We start from the raw sequence: 19,393 nt of genomic DNA, 5'->3' as shown, positions 1-19,393 counted from the left end.
TTCACATATCTTCTGAGCATTCACACACACACACGCACACACACACCGGCAACAGACCAGGGGGCTGCCTATATGGGGCTCGGTTGCTGCCGCCTTAAGCAAAACCTCGCACTTTGTCTGCAGCAGGTTTCCAGCAGCCATTGGCACACCAGGTACACCCCTTGTCCTCTGCCTGGGCAGACAGTGACCAATCACCATCTGCCTGGGGATGCTTCCACCACAACTCTGGATAGACTATGGATGCACCATACTCGCCTTGCTCTGGGGCGGGGAAGGGAAAGCCCCCGACTTTTTAAAGCCGAGCTTTGCAGGAAAGCCCCACATTGGCAGTGAAGTGGCTGCTGCATCGTATAACCAATGCAGTGCCACTGCACACCCACCATGGGGCTTTCAAAACATCTAGGCAGCCCCCAGTTCATATGCCAAAGGACCGCCTGAATAAAAATCATCTCCTACTGGCAGAAGGACAATAGCGAGGTGGCAAAGCTAGCCTCTTTTGGCAGGGAGTTCCAGAGACTAGAAGCGGCCACCAAGAAGGGCCTCGTTCTCATCCCCACCAAAATGCCTCTGATGGTGGTGGGGCAAAGTCCTTATGTACAGGAGCTATTCATTTGCATTACCTCTAACATGCATGTACAAAATTACCAAATACCACAGGACCACATCACAGGGGAGTGACTTGCAGGCCACTGGGTTTGCGGGTAATACTGACAAGACAGGATGGGAAAACAAGCCAACATGGCATAATCTTAGTGGTTATGAAGGGAAGAGAATTGTTCCCTGGCTTAAGGCAGGTTAGGATTCAGGTTTGCTTGAGGCAGCAGATAAACAAGCCAGCAAATGTAAATGAGACGAGAATGGCACATCTGTTCCCACTTCTTGGAATGTGGCCATTGCTAGCTCCTGAAGGAACTCCCTAGGCTGCATGATAATCTCAGAGTTCACACTTCTGTCCCCCTCCTGAAGGCAATATTTATGAGGCAAGCCATTGCCATGCTAAAGTGGAAATGCAGCAGTGCTGACACACATTGAACCAAACAGTATGCGGCATCCATGCAGAAGGTGCAAAGATGATATTATCTGACTGCTGTAGCAAACGTTTTCCCTACTGTTCCTTTCTGGATTGGCTCTAACCAATGAAAAGGGATCTTTAGCCATGCTGTAGGATGGTGGAAACACATGCACGCACATGCTTACCTCTTGTTTCGTCTCTTTTTGGGATAGCTGAGATCGACTTAATCAATTTAGGATGCAATCCTATGCATATTTGGACCAAAAAAGAGTCCTCCCAGCATTTCCCAGATAGCCACGCTGACTTAACTTAATAGACTTAATCCACTTTAGTCCCATTGATTTCAATAGGCTCTGCATTGAAGAGCCAACTATTATTCTATTGACCTTCTTAATAGTTGGCTCTTCAATGCAGAGCCTATTGAAATCAATGGGACTAAAGTGGATGAAGTCTGTTAAATTAAGTCAGCATAGCTATCTGGGAAATGCTGGGAGGACTCTTTTTCGGTCCAAATATCTGACAGTGCCCGTCACTTTATTGTCTCCGGAGTAGGCCACCCATAGCCCCCATTTCTGCTGCTGCTGCTTCTCAAGCTCTCAGTCCACATAGCCTCGTCCATACAACCAGCTGCTCCTTCTCCCAAAGCCCAGTCCTTACCTGTGGTCCACCTACCTTGAAAACTCACAGAGGTCAGATTGCCACTTCCTTCTCCTACAGCCGGATCCTCAGTGTGTCTCTTTGGAAGTGAGTCATTCTACAAATTCAACAGTTGTGGTCTTTTAAGAATTGCAGTACTCAACTCTGCCAAGAACTCCGTAGGTAGCCGTAGGTAGGCCCACTCTTTCTCAGCCTCAGCACCACCACCACCACTTGCAACATGTATTTATTTATTAGATTTCTATCCTGCCTTTCACCATGAGGTGACACACAACAGTCAGCAACAACAATAAAATGCAGCACAGCACAAACAATTTAAAAAAATAAAACCATAAAGATAAACCAGGAGAGCCAGAGGATAAAAAATAGCAGCTAAAAATAATTAAAAGGATCGTAAATATTAAATGTGGAGATAACACTGACCTACCTTACAGGCTTCTTGTAAGGATTACTGAGATAACATATGTGAGGTGCTTGGAACACATGAATGCTAGGTCAAGTTATAATCCATCAGTATGGGCTTTCAGATGCTTAGCTTTCAGATGCTTGGTTTTCTCTTCTCAGTGTTCATGAATAGCCCTGATCCAACTGAAATTAGTTGTGACAAAGGGCCATTCAGACTAGGTGTGAGCTGAAATGCTGCTCCCCCATCCATTCTTTCCACCCCATTTGCAGGTAACAAACAATGGGAGTTTTGGCAATTTGTGGGAAGGCACAGAATGGGAACACCAGGACAACTTAGCAGGGACAAAACGGTGCTTCTTTGGATGTCTGGTGGCTGCTGTGAAACTTGCAGTAGTGAGAAAAGATGAGGGAGGAATTTCGTGTTAAATCCTCTCCCCACAAAAACTGTCAAGCTGAAAGTTCTCAGCAGGGGGCTTTCAACACAGCCGTATCTGAAATCAGTAGAGTAAATTACACTTAGACAACATGGGAGTAAGTAAGTACCACCAAACCCTCTGGGTTGGATCCAGACTTAGTCATACTGAGAGTAGAGCTATTGAAATCAATAGGACTTAAGTTAGTCATGACTACCTTAAGTCACATTGATTTCAATATGTCTACTCTCAGTATGACTTAAATCTGCTCCAATCCTCTGAAATGTATTTCTGAATGAGCATGCATGTGATTGGGCTGTTAGTAATAACTAATTTTAGCGTTGACTGGGGCCTGTGTGAACTCCACTGTGCCCTTTGAGGCCTCTTGTAGCGTGACATCAATGTGCTGGTGTTGTGGAACCAAATCTTCAACTTTCATTATGTTCACAGCTTCCTCTTCATAGGCCTATATGCACCAGCGATAAACTAAGATGTGAAGTCTACAGGGCAGCAACTAAGGTTTCGGTTTTCTCTCTTGATTTAGGAATCCCAAATTACCCTTCTTGTTACCTAATCTCTGTACTGTGAGAGATGAGGGGGAATGCAGGGCTATTCCACCAGCCCTGCTAAAATAATGATCCCCCCATCCCATTCTTTTTTCCTTGTTTCTTGTGTCTTTTTAGATTGTAAGACTGGGGGCAGGGACTACCTTGTCTAATTTGATTGTATGTAAGCCACTTAGGGAGCCTTTTTGGCTGAGGAACAGCATAAAAATACTGCAAATGAGTAAATATATAGTCCTGAGAAAAGTGATTGCAAGGACTAGAATAAGGCACCCCAAGCTCTTGCGTGTATGTGGCACTGGCAGGCATAGGAACTCCCAAGAATCCTGCATTAAAGTTTTGTAGGAAAAGGCAGTATTTAAACAAACATTCCAAACTAAATACATCAGGGTGAATGAAAGCACTTTGTCTTAGTCTTGATTGAGCAAGAAAAAAAAATACATTTTAGGACTCAGACGTTTAGGTGGCATTTAAGTATTTTTGACCCAATATATGCTTCTCTCTTTAAAATTGCCTACCTAGCCGCAGTTAATATTCTGGACATGCCTCTTAGAAATTAAATGGAGAATGGCTATTTTTTCCCCCATCTTTCCATTTTGAAAGTCATCTGCTAGAAAATGTTAGTGTGATTACACATCTCTAAAATTGCCACGCAGTTGTGAACTTATCAGGGTCTAACAACGTAGATGAAGTTAAGGCATGAAATATGAAATACCATGCTCCGCCGTCCAAGAGAAGAGGAGCCAACATGTATCACATTGAATAAGCTTAATTTTTTCTCAAAAGAAAGGTTGTGCTGAGAGATACACAGTCTGCAGAAACAAACATTACTTTTTTTGACAAGAGGTGTTGGGACAGAGTTTAGGGATACTCAGCTGTACAACATTGGTTTTTGACTTCAGTTAGGGCTAGTTTACACAAGAACAGTGCACAGTGTCCTGTAAGATCTGTGGAATTGTCAGTACTCTGGGGAATGTGGTTAGGTACTGGACATTATAACTGTTACCCCTTTATTCTACAAAGAGGTACGGATGAACATTTCATGAGCTTCTTCATGAACCATTGTAGGAACAGGCAGGAGTATCAGTGTGGAATTTTTTTTGGACTTCCCCTTATCTTGGTGCTTTTAAGATGCTTCCTCACCCCACCAAAAATAATATTTCCTATGAGGTATGAAAGGGGATTAGATATGTAGTGCAACAAATTAATGGTCCCAGAGAGAATTAATTAATTGTTTATAGGAAGTAATATGTGGGCACAATATCTATTCACCTAGGGCAGGGATGCAGAAACTCTAGCTTGGAGGCCGAATCCAGCCCTCCTGGGGTCCCAGCCAGACCATATAGGATTCCTCAGAGTGCCATGCCCCCTTCCGCCAGCCCCAGCCCTTTTCTTTGGTGGTTTTCTGGCTTTTGTGCAGTTTTTTCCCCATTCCAAAAGGTTGAGATGCCTCTTCTAAGAATGAGTAAGAGCTTTAAACTAAAACATGCCGGTATTTTTTGAATTTCTGGTCCATCCCTTTTGCCCTCAGCCTCGTCCACCACCTGAATGTGGCCCCCGAGAGCTTCTCTGAAATGGAATTCGGCCCTCGGGACTGAAAGAGGTTCAACAGCCCTGATTTATGGTGATATTCCAAATTTCCCATAATATGAAACTTCTTGTACAACATATAAGGCAGAGACATTCATTGGGCTGGATCCAGACTGAGATAGTTGCGCTTGGGTCCCCTTGAAAGCAGTGTGAAAAGTTAGTCATTACTAGCCGAAGTCCCATTGATTTTAATGGGACCTAATTACAACTAACTTGGCTTCAACCCAACATATTAAAAACAAAACTAAGTTGTCTGTTTATTGTCTCTGGATGGGCATGAGAGAAAGGTGGGGCAGAATTGCCTTTGCCATTATGACTTGCTCAACTGAAAACTGTTCTCCTGTTAAAAATAATTGTTGATTAGGAAGCTAACATGATGGTTCATTAGCTTCCGATGGGTCTGGAACAACAAGATTATCCATACGTTATTTGAAAAGGGGCATGGACAGAGTATATGTATTTCTTACTTGGGCTCCGTCCTTTATTAACAGGAAAAGAAAGTCCTCCAGTAAGTGATGTCCCAGATGATGGGGATGAGCCTATGCCTGTACCAGAAGATCTTTCAACCAGCACTGGAGGACAGCAGAATTCAAGGAATGAGAGAGTTTTGGGTAAGACGATGGTTCTATTACTGCCGTACACAAGGTGCTTCTGAGATACTTGAAAGATACTTGAGAGTCTACGATCAGCCCTCAATTCTGACAGAGGCATTTTTGTTTTGTTGCTTTTCTGTCTTAAACTCATACTTCCACCAGAAACTCCCCCTTCTCATTCTGCATCAAAAATGCTTTCAGGGTAGAGAGACAAAGGTGGGGAAATGTGGGAGTTTCAAATGGAAGATTATGTTTTTCTGGAACCCCCATACAATTCTGTGAATGAGACAGAGTTCCCATGAGGGTGAGAGAGGGGGAAAAGAAACAAATATAATTCATTTAAAAGTTAACTCATGGCCTAGCACTGGCCTACTACTTTAAGGTGATTACCTCACAAGCATATATCTTAGGGGGCCTGAGCAACGCTGAGTATGTCTGCTAGTTCTATAATAAATGTAGCAGCCCTTGAAAATGTAATATATGGATGGATGGTTGGTTGGATGGATAGTGGTGGGAGGAGAGAAGGAGAGAGCTTGTGAAAAATACAAAGTGCAGTTCATATCAGAGGTTGGTTTCAACAATTGATGGATGGATCCTGGGTCTGCAAAAATGAGGGCTTCTGTACAACCAAATTAGTGATGATTATCAAGAGGTTGGTGAAGTTTCTCCAGAACTTTGGATTTAAAACACAAGATGTGATCCAGGCAAAGTCCCATAGATTTGTCATTGGTGAGGACTACAAATTTGCTTGACTCTCTCCTACTGAAGTCAGGGGAACTTAAAAATGCTTAACTTTGGCTACCGAAACCCTGAAAGTGGCATCTGTAATGGCTGTGTCTTCTCTATATATTTGGTTGTCACTTTCAAATTGTTTTAAATATAAAAACAGGGTTTCTATGTTTTAAAAAAAGCTATAGGAGTGTAATTCTCTAAATATTTGTTCTTTGGTTGGTGAGCTCTTTGGCCATTCAGGTGCAGATTTTTGTTAGAATAAGTGACCTTTATTGAGTCAATGGAAATCCTTCTTATATCCCGTAATGCTATCGTCCTGTGCACGATTTTCCTGGCTGAGTTTGGTTGTTGAGTGCACATTCAGAAAGAAGAAATGACAGAGCAAATTTGATACTCTTTGTATAATTTGACCATTTTCATTCACTGGGTATCCGTTGATTACCCAGCATTGATGACTCTCAGCTGGAGGTGTGAATGGGCTCCATCAAAAAACAATTTGTGTCTGAGGTGATATAAAAGCTTAGGTTGTGGCACTTCATCTGTGATGGCTCAGCCACACATGCAGGTCACTGCTCCATGCTGCAGTGATAAACATGCACTTGTGAATCAACCCATCATTGGAATCTGGCCTATAGAAATCCAGACATATTCCATCAGGCAAGGTTTCTAAATGCAGTCGAACAAATGCTCAATCGCCACAGCATTAGGAACCCAATAGGAGAAAGTTTCCTCTTTTACTCGGTGTGTGTATGTGCGTGTTTGTACTAATTGACTCCTGTGGTCCCTTCCCACTCTTGTGTTTCTATTGATTCTAAGATAAGTAACAATACAGATAAGGCTTGGGTTTCTTATCATGGCAGCTGCAGCACAGCCATGAGGAAACATTCTTACATGGCAGATGGATGACACGTCACTATATGGTGTGTGTTTTTAATCAGCAGAACCAGAGTTTCTCCTTTCCCTCTTTATTGTCACAAGCGCCAGTAGAACTAGCTGACTGACAAGAAATAAGTTTGTGTAATGCAGGGCTGGCAAACTCTTCTATTTTTTTTAATTACTGGGAGCATTATATTTTTTAGAACACTAGCCTGGGGTCAAAACAATAGTATCCCATTAGGCATCACTGGCTGGATTTGACCTTGGATGATATGAGGTCACTGGCAAGGTAAGTCTGCCCAATTCAGGCAGCAGGTTGGAGGGTATTATTCAAGGGCAGCCATTTAATAGGGATAAAAACACAAAAAGACAGAGTGATCTGGTCAAGGTTTAGGAGTTTTAGGTCCAACTGATTTTCCATCGAATAGAGCTAAGTGCTTGCTTAATTCTCCCAGAGAAATCAATGGGATTTAAAAGGTACTTGATTTTGGCAGGATTGTGCCCAGATTTCTTAAAAATAAGGAGATTCAGGTAATGTGGGGGGGGGGGCTGTCTTTTCCAGGAACTGTTATTGAGGTCATTGTTGTATTCCTACAATACTGGGAATGTTGTGAGCTACCCTGAGTGTGCCATAGGATTGACATGAAGATGATTAAACGCAACCTCCATTTTGTTGGAAATATCAGATCATCTCCATTAACCTTGGGTTGATGCAGCAAGGCAATTCTTACGTCTTGCTTATGTATAAGCTAGAATAAAGGAAAGTTGTATGGAAACAAAAGGAGTAAAAAAAAAAGGGCAGGGCTGCCAAATTAGAAGAAAGAGGAAGTGCCCTACCCCAAATTGAGAAACACAATTTGGGACAGGATGCTGCTGCTGTAGCTATCTTAACAAAAGTAATGAATATCCAGAACTATTTACTAGCTAAAAGAGAAGAGAAGATGGAGGGGGAGACATGATAGCACTTTTCAAATACATGAAAGGTTGTCACACAGAGGAGGGCCAGGATCTCTTCTCGATCCTCCCAGAGTGCAGGACACGGAATAACGGGCTGAAGTTACAGGAAGCCAGATTCCAGCTGGACATCAGGAAAAACTTCCTGACTGTTAGAGCAGTACGACAATGGAACCAGTTACCTAGGGAGGTTGTGGGCTCTCCCACACTAGAGGCCTTCAAGAGGCAGCTGCACAGCCATCTGTCAGGGATGCTTTAAGGTGGATTCCTGCATTGAGCAGGGAGTTGAACTTGATGGCCTTGTAGGCCCCTTCCAGCTCTGCTATTCTACGATTCTAGGGAGTTGCTTTCTTACAGCTTCCCTTGTGGTGGGGCCCTCCTAACTCTGTACCACTTCAAAATGGGAGTGGCATCGCATGATTTATGCTTCCCCACATCCAACACCCACTTACAGCCTTGTTTTCTCTCTGATGTGCTAGTTTTCTATATGCTAGGAATTTTTCATGTGAGGTATACATTAACTTCTGAGGTGCAGAAAAAACACTTGCATTCTGAAATAGTACAGCTCAAGGTGGGCTGAACCATGTGGTTTCTCTGAACACACAACCCTACCGTAAGTCTTTGGGTGCTCTTTGCTGTAGCTACACTCATGTGGAGTGGGAGAAAGGAAGAGGAAACAACCACTTGAGAATGGAAAGGGCATTGGAAAGCTTGCATTTTTTTCAGATTGCAAGGTCATGTGAGATAACCCATGAGTGATGTGAGCCCCACTCAGTTTGAAAAACAGGATTTATCCCACAGATATTCTTATTTCTTTATACATCGCCATCAGTGCACATGGCACCTCAGGCAAAGAAGACAGGTGCCTGCCCCAAGCACTTTACAATCTCAGTGTTAATAGTGGGGAAGATAGCAAAGGAAGGGGGAGTCAGCGAGGCAAAGATAAGTGAGCAAATGCTGGTAACATGTACATAGTCCTTTGGAGTTCTTGGACTTATTCCTATCTCCTGGGATAGTTACCAGTTACCTAGGGAAGTTGTGGGCTCTCCCACACCAGAGGCCTTCAAGAGGCAGCTGGACAACCATCTGTCAAGTATGCTGTACGGTGGATTCCTGCATTGAGCAGGGGGTTGGACTCGATGGCCTTTTAGGCCCCTTCCAACTCTACTATTCTATGATTCTATGATTGCAGTGGGTATAGGATAGCAGGCTTCATTTTTTGGTTCCGCAATATACATGATTTTTTATTTTAAAAAAGAAAAGAAAGAAATCCCCCTTCCTCCACTCTGTATCTGTTAAATGTGTGGAACTGATGTCAATTCTGGATATCAGAGAGTAATACGGCAAACAGAAGAGAGGCTTGCTGATGATTATCACTCATCTTGAGGAAAGGAACGAACATTTGGGCTTTATGTGCTGGGGAGAGGAAAAAAACAGCAAGGCACTGGCTAAACTGGAGATATGAGAGTGTGTGCTTAGCCGTGTGGCTTTTTTCGGTTCAGATCGTGCGCTTGCTGATCTTATCTGCAGTGGGAGGAAGTTGGCTTTATCTGAGAAACACATCTCTCCCATTTCTGATAAAGTCCCGTTAGCTGGGGAGTTAACATTATCTAGAGGGATCTTTGGCTCAGCAGCAGCAAGGCTCAGCTCAGGTAGGTAGGCTCATTTTCACCCAGGAAAATCCTCTTGACTGAAGATCAGCAGCGCATGTAACCGTTGGTTCTTTTAAAGGAAGGATCTACTTAACACTTCTGATCCCACCCACCCCATCCTCCTCCTCTGTGTAAGGTAGACTGGATGAGCCAAAGTCCAAATCTTTAGGGCCGTAGCTAGACATAAGGTTTATCCCAGGATTATCCTGGGGTCAAACCTGTTCATCCAAGGCCACAGCTAGACCTAAGGTTTATCCTGGGATCATCCAGGGTTCGCCCCTGCCTGAGCACTGAATCCCCTGTGTGTCACCTAGATGAACAGGTTTGACCCCTGGATGATCCAGAGATAAACCTTAGGTCTAGCTATGGCCTAGGTCTCTTTGACATGTGCTGGTTCTTAAAAAAGCAAGGGCGTGTTTTCACCGCATTGACATGTGCCAGTTCTTAAAAAGCAAGGGTGTGTTCCCAGGGTACAGCCCCAGGAAAAGCTGCTGTCATTCAGATCAAATTGCAGATTTTCGGTTAGTGCTCTACTTCCAAGTTTGTTTTAAAAATGAGTTCTTTAAAGAGGAGCATTACTTTCCCACTTGCCGCTTTCCTGCAAAAATTCCCACAAACCATTGCACATGGGTGCACTGGAACAGTTGCTGAAATTCTGTATTTAAAATATATTTTAAAGAACTTAAAAACTTGGCAAACATGCAGTTTCAGGAGAGAGAACTCAGTGTGAACAGAAATTCACAAAGTTTATTTCAGGACAAAATGGGACAAGGCAGGTGCAATAAGTCAGTTAGAGAAGTAACATTGGACGAATGTTGGTGATGAAAGCGCCCTTTTCCTCAGTGCCTCTGGTCTTACAGTGAAACCCACACAGTTCTTCACACCACATGCTGACATGTGCATGTACACACACACACACACACACCTGAAGCCTACCTGATAAAATGCAAATAACATCATGAAATGGAGTCGGGTGTGGTGGGATGGGGTAGGTGTACTTTGAGTGAGTTGGACATTTTTTTCAATTTGTGTTGCAATTTATTCAAGAGGAAATATTCATTCGCTCTTACTTCATCATTTAAAAGCTTCCTGTATTTGCAACATCACCATTTTGTATAGATGTGAACTTTCTGCATATCTGTGTCTTTATTATGATTGGAGGCAGTGAATCTTGAAATAAATGAAGAAGAACTTTGAGCTTCAGTGTGAATTTTGTTCTCCAGAAGGAACCTGTATGGCAGTTTTAATAGGTTCTTCCAAACCAGATGTTATGCACATGTCCTTTAATAGGATCTCCTGCATGTTAAAAAAAAAAAAACCAAAGCAATGGGACGGGCAAGGGCAGGGGGAGGCTGAATTTGAATCTGGGCTGCAGGATGGGGTTTAGCCCTCTCTTTCTCCCTTTGCCATTTTCCTGATTGAAATCCTTGAACCCATCCCAAAATTGCTGTTTGCTTTAACGGAAGAAACGATGCCTGTATTTTCTCCTACATTGCATAGGGCATTGCATCAGTAGGTTCTTGCAGAAATGCTGCCACCCAAAAAGTTGTGTCAGTTTTGCTCTAGCCCAATGCAAAAGGACTTCAGAAAAGAACAGCGCAGAAAACTACCCAGTACAGTCCCTGAAATGCCAAGGCACTGGTTAGAGGTACATGGCTGTTGATCTCTCTTTGCTCTCCAGAGCCATCGCTTTCCCCTGCTGTAGTAAAGGGAACAAAATGACCTCTTCTTCTTTCAGCCCACCTCAGCTGCTTGCTGCTGCTCCACACTTCCTAGAGATTGTTTTCATGCCATCACTGTGAAGGAGCTGCAGGACTGATTTGTGTTAAGAACACAAGAACTTAGAAAACTGCCTTATACTGAGAGCTCCATCACACTAGTAGTTTAATGCACTCTCGCCACTCCTGGGATCTGGTTTTGCAGCGCAGGACTCGTCGTCCCTGTCCTGCACCCATTTCGCCTATTTCCCTCTGTTTTGCATATTATTTTGGTGCGGGAAAGTCTATATTACTTTCCCCAAGCGACTTTAATGTGCCTTTAAACCTCCATGTAGTGCTGTCCCCTCGCTTTTTCCTTTGTTGGGGGCATGTGCTTTGAATGGAGTCTTGCTGACGAAAGGGGAGGGCGGGGCAGTTCTCCTCCTCCAGCACTCAGTGTGGAATGTTGGAATGAATGGACTTTTTACTGCTTCAACTCCAACCTCCTTGCCCACAGCTCCCTCATTTTTAAAGATAAAGAGATGAAATTTTGGGGCTTGAGAACTCTTAAGTAGAGCTTTCAGCATGCCAAGTTTGAATCAGATCAGTTCATCCCTTGATTTCTTAGGAATTTTTTAATTCCCCTCCCCCTAAACCATTTCCCTGATACTCCACCAATGCGAAATTCCACCTGTTTGCATTTGTGAAAGATCTATTTTCCTTTACTTTGATCATGTGAAGCTGTGCATATCTAGTTCATAAAACAGAGATCTGCTGTTCCCTTACTCAAGAGTAAATCCCATTGATTTCAACTGCATTTACATCCAAGGCCACAGCTAGACCTAAGGTTTATCCTGGGAACATCCAGGGTTCGCCCCTGCCTGAGCAGTGGATCCCCTGTGTGTCACCTAGATGAACAGGTTTGACCCCTGGACGATCCAGGGAAAAACCTTAGGTCTAGCTATGGCCCCAGTCATACTAAAATCTGATGCATGATTACCTTTGAGTAAACCCCATTGAACAGAAAGAGACTTACTTCTGAGTAAACACGTACAGAACTGACTTTTAACAGTGTGGTCCCTCAGAAGCTTTGTTTTAAAGTCTAAAACAGCAAACTGGAAAGAAGTGCTCTGCCACCCTACGCTAACATCTGAGGTCTTTTGTTTACTCAGAAGTAAGCATGCATCGGATTTTGGTATGACTTGGATGGTTTGCCACTACTGTCATGTCAGAAAATTCAGCAGGGCAGGGAGTAGCAAAGACAGCCATGGTGGTGGGGTGGGGATATATGCAGCCCACAGGCTGTGTGTTGCTCACCCTTTGTGTAAATGAAACTGAGCAAGTCCAGTCTTCATTGTGGTGATCTCCCTTGACCGTTGCTTGTATGTGATTTCCTCCCTGAGATCCTTGTGATATAGGGCGGAATACAAATGTCTTAATAAATGGATGGATGGATGGATGGATGGATAGAGAGATAGATAGAGATAGATAGATATCCCTATTGTACCTTCTCCTCCTTTGTGGATTTTCTACGGCAAGGAAAAAGCCACAGTGGGAAACCACAAGAGGGCTACAAGTGGAACATGGCAATGTCTGGACCTCCTGGAAAATGCCAGGAATGTGGCAGAGTGATGGTTTAATAAAAGCCTCATCTGAAAGCTCCCCATGTTTTTGCTGGCTGAAAGCAGCAGAAGTAATGAGAGGAATAAATGGGAGGAACAGGGTTTTCCTTGAGAAACTCGACTCTCCCATTGCATTAAGACAGGAGCAGTCACCCCTCCAGATATTTTGCCCTACAACTCCCAACAGCCAAAGCCAGCATGGTCAATGGTTAGGGATTATGGGAACTGTAGTCCAACACATCTGAAAGGCAGCCTGTTGCTTATCCCCTGCTCTACACAAAACTCCTGATCATCAAGATCATGATAACTGTTGCAGTCTGGCATATTTATTTATTCTTTGCAGTCATGGGGGGTTTCTTCTGTGTATTGGCCCGCACAGCAGCCTAGAAATTAAATTAAGAAATGTTAATTCATGAGAAGATTTTGTTGGCTTTGGAAGCCATCAGACATAGAAAGGATGGAATAACAATGATCATGTGGTATTATCTGAGCCTGCAACACATTTTCTTAATTTTATCTCAGTGTTGCTAGTATATCCTAGTGAAATTGGTATCCTGTCATGGGCTTTATGTTGATGCTAAATGGAATTTCTTATACTTCTAGCAAAATGAGTTGTGGGAGGGGGGAGTCCCCTGTTGTTTATTCTTTAATGAAATCCAAGGAGGTCTTGTACATTTAATGATCATCGGAATAACTGCAGTAAGTGTTCTTCAGATGATAACCACATTTACCTTGACAGCAAAGGCAATTTAATTCATTAATTAATTCAACTTGAAGGCTGCATTCCTATAAAAAACAATAACCAAAGCAGACAAATCTTTGCCTCAATTCCATTATCTTTTCCAATATTTCTGTGTTGCACTCTTTTTCTTATCACACATGAGGCTGTTTTTGCTATTATGATACTCCATACTTGGGGTTGGATCCAGACTTCGCTATCCTTAGAGAGCAGCCATTAAAATCAATGGGACCTAAGTAAGTTATGGCTAACCTTAAATATCACTGATTTCATTGGGTCTTCTTTGTGAAAGATTGAGTTTGGATTCAACCCTTTGTATATTGTGGAGACAATCCAGCCCTGCTGTGGAGTCTTATGGAGGGGAGGGTCTTTATAATGCAATTCTATACATTACTGAGAAATAAGCCACGTTCGGTTCAGCGATACTCACAGGTAAGTGGGAGTATCAATGGCTATGTGCTACCTCCAGTATCAGAGACAGTATGCCTATGCGCACCAGTTGCAGAGGAACATGGGCAGGAGGGTGCTCTTGCACTTGTGTCCTTCTTGAGGGTTCCCGTTCAACAGCTGGTTGGCCACTGTATGAACAGAATGCCGGACTAGATGGACCCTTGGTCTGATCCCATATGGCTCTTTCTTATGTTCTTAAGTGTGTATAGGATTGCACTAATGCATTTAGGATTCCCCTAAATGCATTGATATAAACCAGCCTTCTTCAATCTGGTGCCCTTCACATGTTTTAGACTACATCATGCCTGACCATTGGACATACTGGCTGGGGATGTTGAGAGTTGAAGTAAAAAAATCTGGAGAATACCAGGTTGGGGAAGGCTGGTATAAATTCATTTTTTAAAAAATAATAATTCCAAACTGAATTAAACCAACAATACATTTTCTGTGCAAACTACTGGGAAACTCTTCTGCCCAGGTCCTATTCAAATGAATAAGTATTGAGCATAAACACTACCGTATTTGGTTTACTGCCACATAGGTCCTATTCACTTCAATGGGGTTGCGAATTGTGCTTTTAGTCATTACCAGTTGTCTGTATTAAGCATGTTCAGACAATGTTGGCAGTGGATGTGAGATACTGCATTAAATATCCCCCAAATTCAAAATTATTTGAACATGCCATTCTTGCTGGAATCCATTTTTTAATGCAACGTTCAGAATTTTGTGTTTATTATCATGTATTAGAGAAGAAGGATTGGGATGACTTATATCATAGTAAGTGGACTAGGGGCAAAAGAACAGAAAATAAGATCCCGATGGGAAACTGGGCCCAGGAGAGTACTTCCAGCTCTAGACTGATGGTAGCATAACTTAGCTGTAATCCTATACACACTTAGCTAGGAGTAAGCCCCATTGAACTCAGTGTGACTTACTTCTGAGTAGATATGTCTAGGGTTGTAATCCTATGCATATCTGCTCAGAAGTAAGTTCCACTGTGTTCACTGGATTGCAGCCTTAATTGGTCAAGGTAGAATGCATTTATTTATTTACAAGATTTATATACCACTCTACATCCAATAAAATATCCAAACAATGAACAATAAAAAGGGGGAGAAAGCAGCAGCAGCAGCAACAGAAATACAGAATTAAAACCACTAAAACGTTATGAGCTAAACGTTATGGCTTAGTGTGTCGTGTGAACCTTTCCTAACCATGGTGGCTACATAACCACGGTTTAAACACACTCACTAACCCTTTGGCAGCCTAACCGTGGCTCAGCGTATGGTCTGAATAGGCCCACTGGCTCTCCAGCCATGACAGAGAGTAGCTTTCCCTAACCCGGTGCCCTACAGAGGTGTCGGACTTCAGTTCCCACTGTCCCCAGCATGCTACCTGGGGATGATGGAAATTGCAGGCTGACACATCTGGAGGCTCCTGCATTGGGAGAAGGCTGGTGTAGCACCTGCAGACGGCCTCAGGTTCAGTCCCTGGCATCACCAGGTGGGGCTGGAGAAAACCTTTTCTCTTCTCCCAAGCAGGTAACAACATATGCGGAGTTTTTTAACTGACCCCAGAATAGTTGTTTTAAATGGATATTGTTGTTTTTACGCTTTTAATTTTTTGTACATATGTTTTTAACGTTCACTGTTTTTAACTTTTGTACACCGCCCAGAGAGCTTCGGCTATGGGGCGGTATATAAATGGAATAAATAAATAAATAAAAATCAGATCCAGAAGTTCTCCTTGGCAAACCATTGTTGAAATGAATTGGAGCTATGCAAGAGCAGTCTTCTGTGTGTTTCCTCAGTAGCCACGGCACCTATGAATTTTGGTCCTGTTGAAAGCGGAAAGCTCGGGCCTTCAGAATTCCCTGGCAAATAAAAGGTTCCATGTTAAGAGAAGCCATATTTGCAGGCTCGCCACAGCCTTCTCAGTATCCAAACATTGAAGTGCATTACACCTGCCTAGTTTTGTTTTTTAACAATCCCCATTATATGGGAATCAGCCAACAACTCTGAATCTGGAAACAAACTAACACTACTTAACAAATGTTTGCTCTGCCCATATTTCGCTAAGGTACAAGTAGCAAAGAAGGCCTCACTTAGCTAAGGATATATTATGTGGCCTCCAGAAGAGTGGGGAGGCCTTCAGCATTAATATTCAGTAGGAGTATTAAAACTGAATAGAAAGAGACCTTTCTTGCTTTGTGACATGTATCTTCTCCCAAACGCGACAGAGAAGCTGTTATTGTCCTGTTTCCTTAGTCATGAGAATGGAAAGAAGTAGAATCTTCAAACCAGTTCAGTCTTTCTTCTGTGGATTGATGGGTACGGACTCCATGGGTTGGATCCAGAGTTAGTCATACTTAGAGTAGTCCCACTGAAATCAAAGAGACTTAAGTTAGTCATAGCTAACTTCAGTCCCATGGCTAACATCATTCCCATTAATTTCAGTGGGTCTACTTTAAGTATGACTAAATCGGGATCCAACCTCATATACATGTTCCATCTACGATCATTCTTTCTCTTTATGTAACATTTCAGTTTTCTAATCCAATGTGAACAACAATCGTCTGCTCACTAACTCCCAAAGATGTGTCCTCACCCAAGCATGTCATAGAAACATAGTACAGAAAAGAACAAACAAATCCCTTTAATTGAGGACCACACATGCAAGCTTTGCGTATGATGGTTGTTCTTTTGGCATGTTTAGATGCATATCGGGTGTTGTTGCACACGTTTTGGAACCAAATATAAGGCACCCCAAATAGTATGGGTCGGCATCACCATAGCATTGATTTGGGGGCAAGAGGGGGGGGGGAATAAGTAGTGGAACAATTCATTTCTCTGCCCCAAGAACCAATGAAGTCACACAGAAAAGCTGAGGTTGACAGCGGCCATTAGTCCCGCTAAACTTATTGCTTACTTACTTGTTAGTTCCATTGAACTTACTTAAGATGACTTTAGAAGGGGACTGGACAAATTTCTGGAGGAGAAGGCTATTGGTAGCTACTATATGCTGCCTCCAGTGTCTGAGGCAATATGCTACCAGTTGCTGGTGAACTTGGGTGGGAGGGTGCTTTTGGAGACATGTCCTATTTGCAGATTTCCTGTGGGCAGCTGCTTGGCCACTGTAAGAACAGAATGCTGGACTAGATAGACCCTTGTCTGATCCAGCATGGCTCTTCTTATGTTCTTAGTAAGCGTGCTTGGGATTGCAGTCTTAATTATTTTTAAATTTTATTTATTCTTTCATTCAGTTCAAGTTTTTATCAGATTCTTCCTTCAAAGAGCTCATGGTAGCTGTATGGTTTCCCCTTTCATTCTTACAACTCTGCAAGGGAGGTTAGGCTGATAAGGGAGTAGAAGGGTGAGTGGCCCAAGAACACCAAGGAAACTTTGTGGCTGACCTGAGATTCCACCCCGGGGTAAATCCAGCACTTTAACCATTGCACCACATTGTCATTTCTGTTTGAGAATGTTCCTTTCCTCTAAAAGGAGATATCTACAAAACAACACACTGTGGAAAGTTCTCCTTGCAGTGTCATGTGAATCACCCATGAGCCTATTCCTGAAATCCATCTCTTGGTCACACTGATGGGGTCACAATGTTTCCCACTCATTTCTGTGAAAGGTCTCCAATTTGGGACACAGATGGAACAGGATCCCTGCAATATATAGGCTCTGCCCCGCCTCCCATAATGAGTGGCATCTCACAATTGTTTAATATAAAGCTTCTTGTTAAAAACTCCTAGGTGTCTCTTAACCAACTGGATACTTTTCTACAAGACGTTCCAGTGAATTTAATAAACCTTCAACAAGGGGTAAGCATGTTTGAGCACCTGCCAAGAGCCCACACCCCAAAGGGGCCCACTGAGAACAGCCCCTGGAGCTGCTCCTCTTCAGCATTGCAAGATGCTTGTTCCCCGGTCTCTCACTCTACCCCAGACAATGGGGGCGGTGAAAAGGAAGAGGAGCAGATTCCCTGCCTACTTGCTTGTTGGCTCTCTGCCTGTCAAGCAAGCGGTAACAATGATGAAAAAGAGGAAGAGAAGCAATAGCAGCTGGGGACATTGATAATGAGAAGATAGACTCACTGAGGGAGGGGGCTCATTGAAGGTACCCTACCATGAGCCCTCAGGAAGCCAACACCGATTCAACAAATGGACTAACTGCTTGTTATCCGGTTTTATTTTGTTTTTAATAGTATTATCAGCCTCCCCAGCTTGGAACCCTCCAGATATGTTGGATTACAGATCCCATCATTCCCCTGCCAACAGGGCCAGTGGGGAATGGTTTTGGATAGTCGGAATGGTAGTCCAGGACATCTGCAGCATGCCAGGTGTGGGGAGGCTGATAATTATAGCCTAAGAGCTGGGGGCCTGTGGCTGTATGTTAAATGTAGCTCTTTACTAGGGTGATTTAGTAGGATCTGAAGGTGATCACCTGTCACCTAGGCACCAGCCTCCCACAACCCAATTACTCAAGACCACAAAGCAGGTGCACTATGGTGAAAGGTGCCTGCAAAACAAAGAGTTTCAGATGACGTAGGCCCTGTAGTCCTAGAAAACCCAATTCTTCCTGTGTGAAGGCTGATGTTGGCTCTGTGAAATTCATTCTTCCTCCCCACCTTTTTTTTTTTTTTTTTAACCTTTGCAGCATTTAGATTGTCAGATATGTGCGCATTTCCTGAGAACAGAATGATCCCCTCATTTGGGGCTGTGGCTTTGTTTGGGTTGTGTTTTTCATGTTGAGACGGGAGGAAAGAGATCAGCAGCAGATAGGTTTGGGGAGAGTTCTAGCAAATAGCACATTTACATAGACGCAGCAGCAACAATCGCACAAGGCGTGCAGGGAAGGTTTGCTACAGTGCACTGCGGCAGCGCTCCAGAGACCCTGCACACTTTTTTCACCCTGTAATGACATCAGTAGCAAAAGAAATCTGCCTCCCTTTTTTCTGCCTCATTTCTCCAAAGCCCCTCTTCCTGATATATGGAGACTTAGGGCATGTCTACACCAGCCATTTATCCAGGGATCGTTCCAGGATCATCCCGGTGCATGCAAATGACACACAGGGGATCCCAGGAGCAGGCAGAGACGATCCCTCCATTTTCCTGGGATAATCCTTAGAAAGAACCTTAGGCGAGGTCAGTGGATTTCAAACTTTCTATTCTTAAGGAACCTTTAGTGTTATGTTTCCAGTTTGTACGCCTAAGCAACTGGGGATCCTGTTTATACACACACACACACACACACACACACACACACACGGGTTGTGTGTGTAAGCCCCCATGTTAGATACGGAGAGTGGGTTTTTCAGTAGCTAACGAAATGAAACCTCACATAACATGGGTGATGAAGGGGATAGGACCTTCACTGAGGATCTTGGACTAAATCTTCACAAACTTGATTTCCTCTTCATTGGCTTGTTAAAAA

General features: G+C 43.3%; 1 protein-coding gene across 11 annotated transcripts in view; it reads left to right on the top strand.

Annotated features, from left to right (window-relative positions):
- Positions 1 to 19,393, top strand: part of IKZF1 (IKAROS family zinc finger 1) — a 97,700-nt gene that overhangs the window by 30,184 nt on the left and 48,123 nt on the right. For all 11 annotated transcript variants that reach the window (XM_063130485.1, XM_063130475.1, XM_063130465.1 and 8 more), the window contains exon 3: positions 5,132 to 5,251. In XM_063130485.1, coding sequence (XP_062986555.1) covers positions 5,132 to 5,251 — 120 coding nt within the window. The remainder of the gene's footprint in view (positions 1 to 5,131; positions 5,252 to 19,393) is intronic.

The sequence above is a fragment of the Elgaria multicarinata genome, chromosome 1 (assembly GCF_023053635.1).
Source record: "Elgaria multicarinata webbii isolate HBS135686 ecotype San Diego chromosome 1, rElgMul1.1.pri, whole genome shotgun sequence".
Taxonomy (NCBI): Eukaryota; Metazoa; Chordata; class Lepidosauria; order Squamata; family Anguidae; genus Elgaria; species Elgaria multicarinata.
Note: the sequence above shows the minus strand (reverse complement) of the source record. Positions and strands in the feature narration are given on the sequence as shown.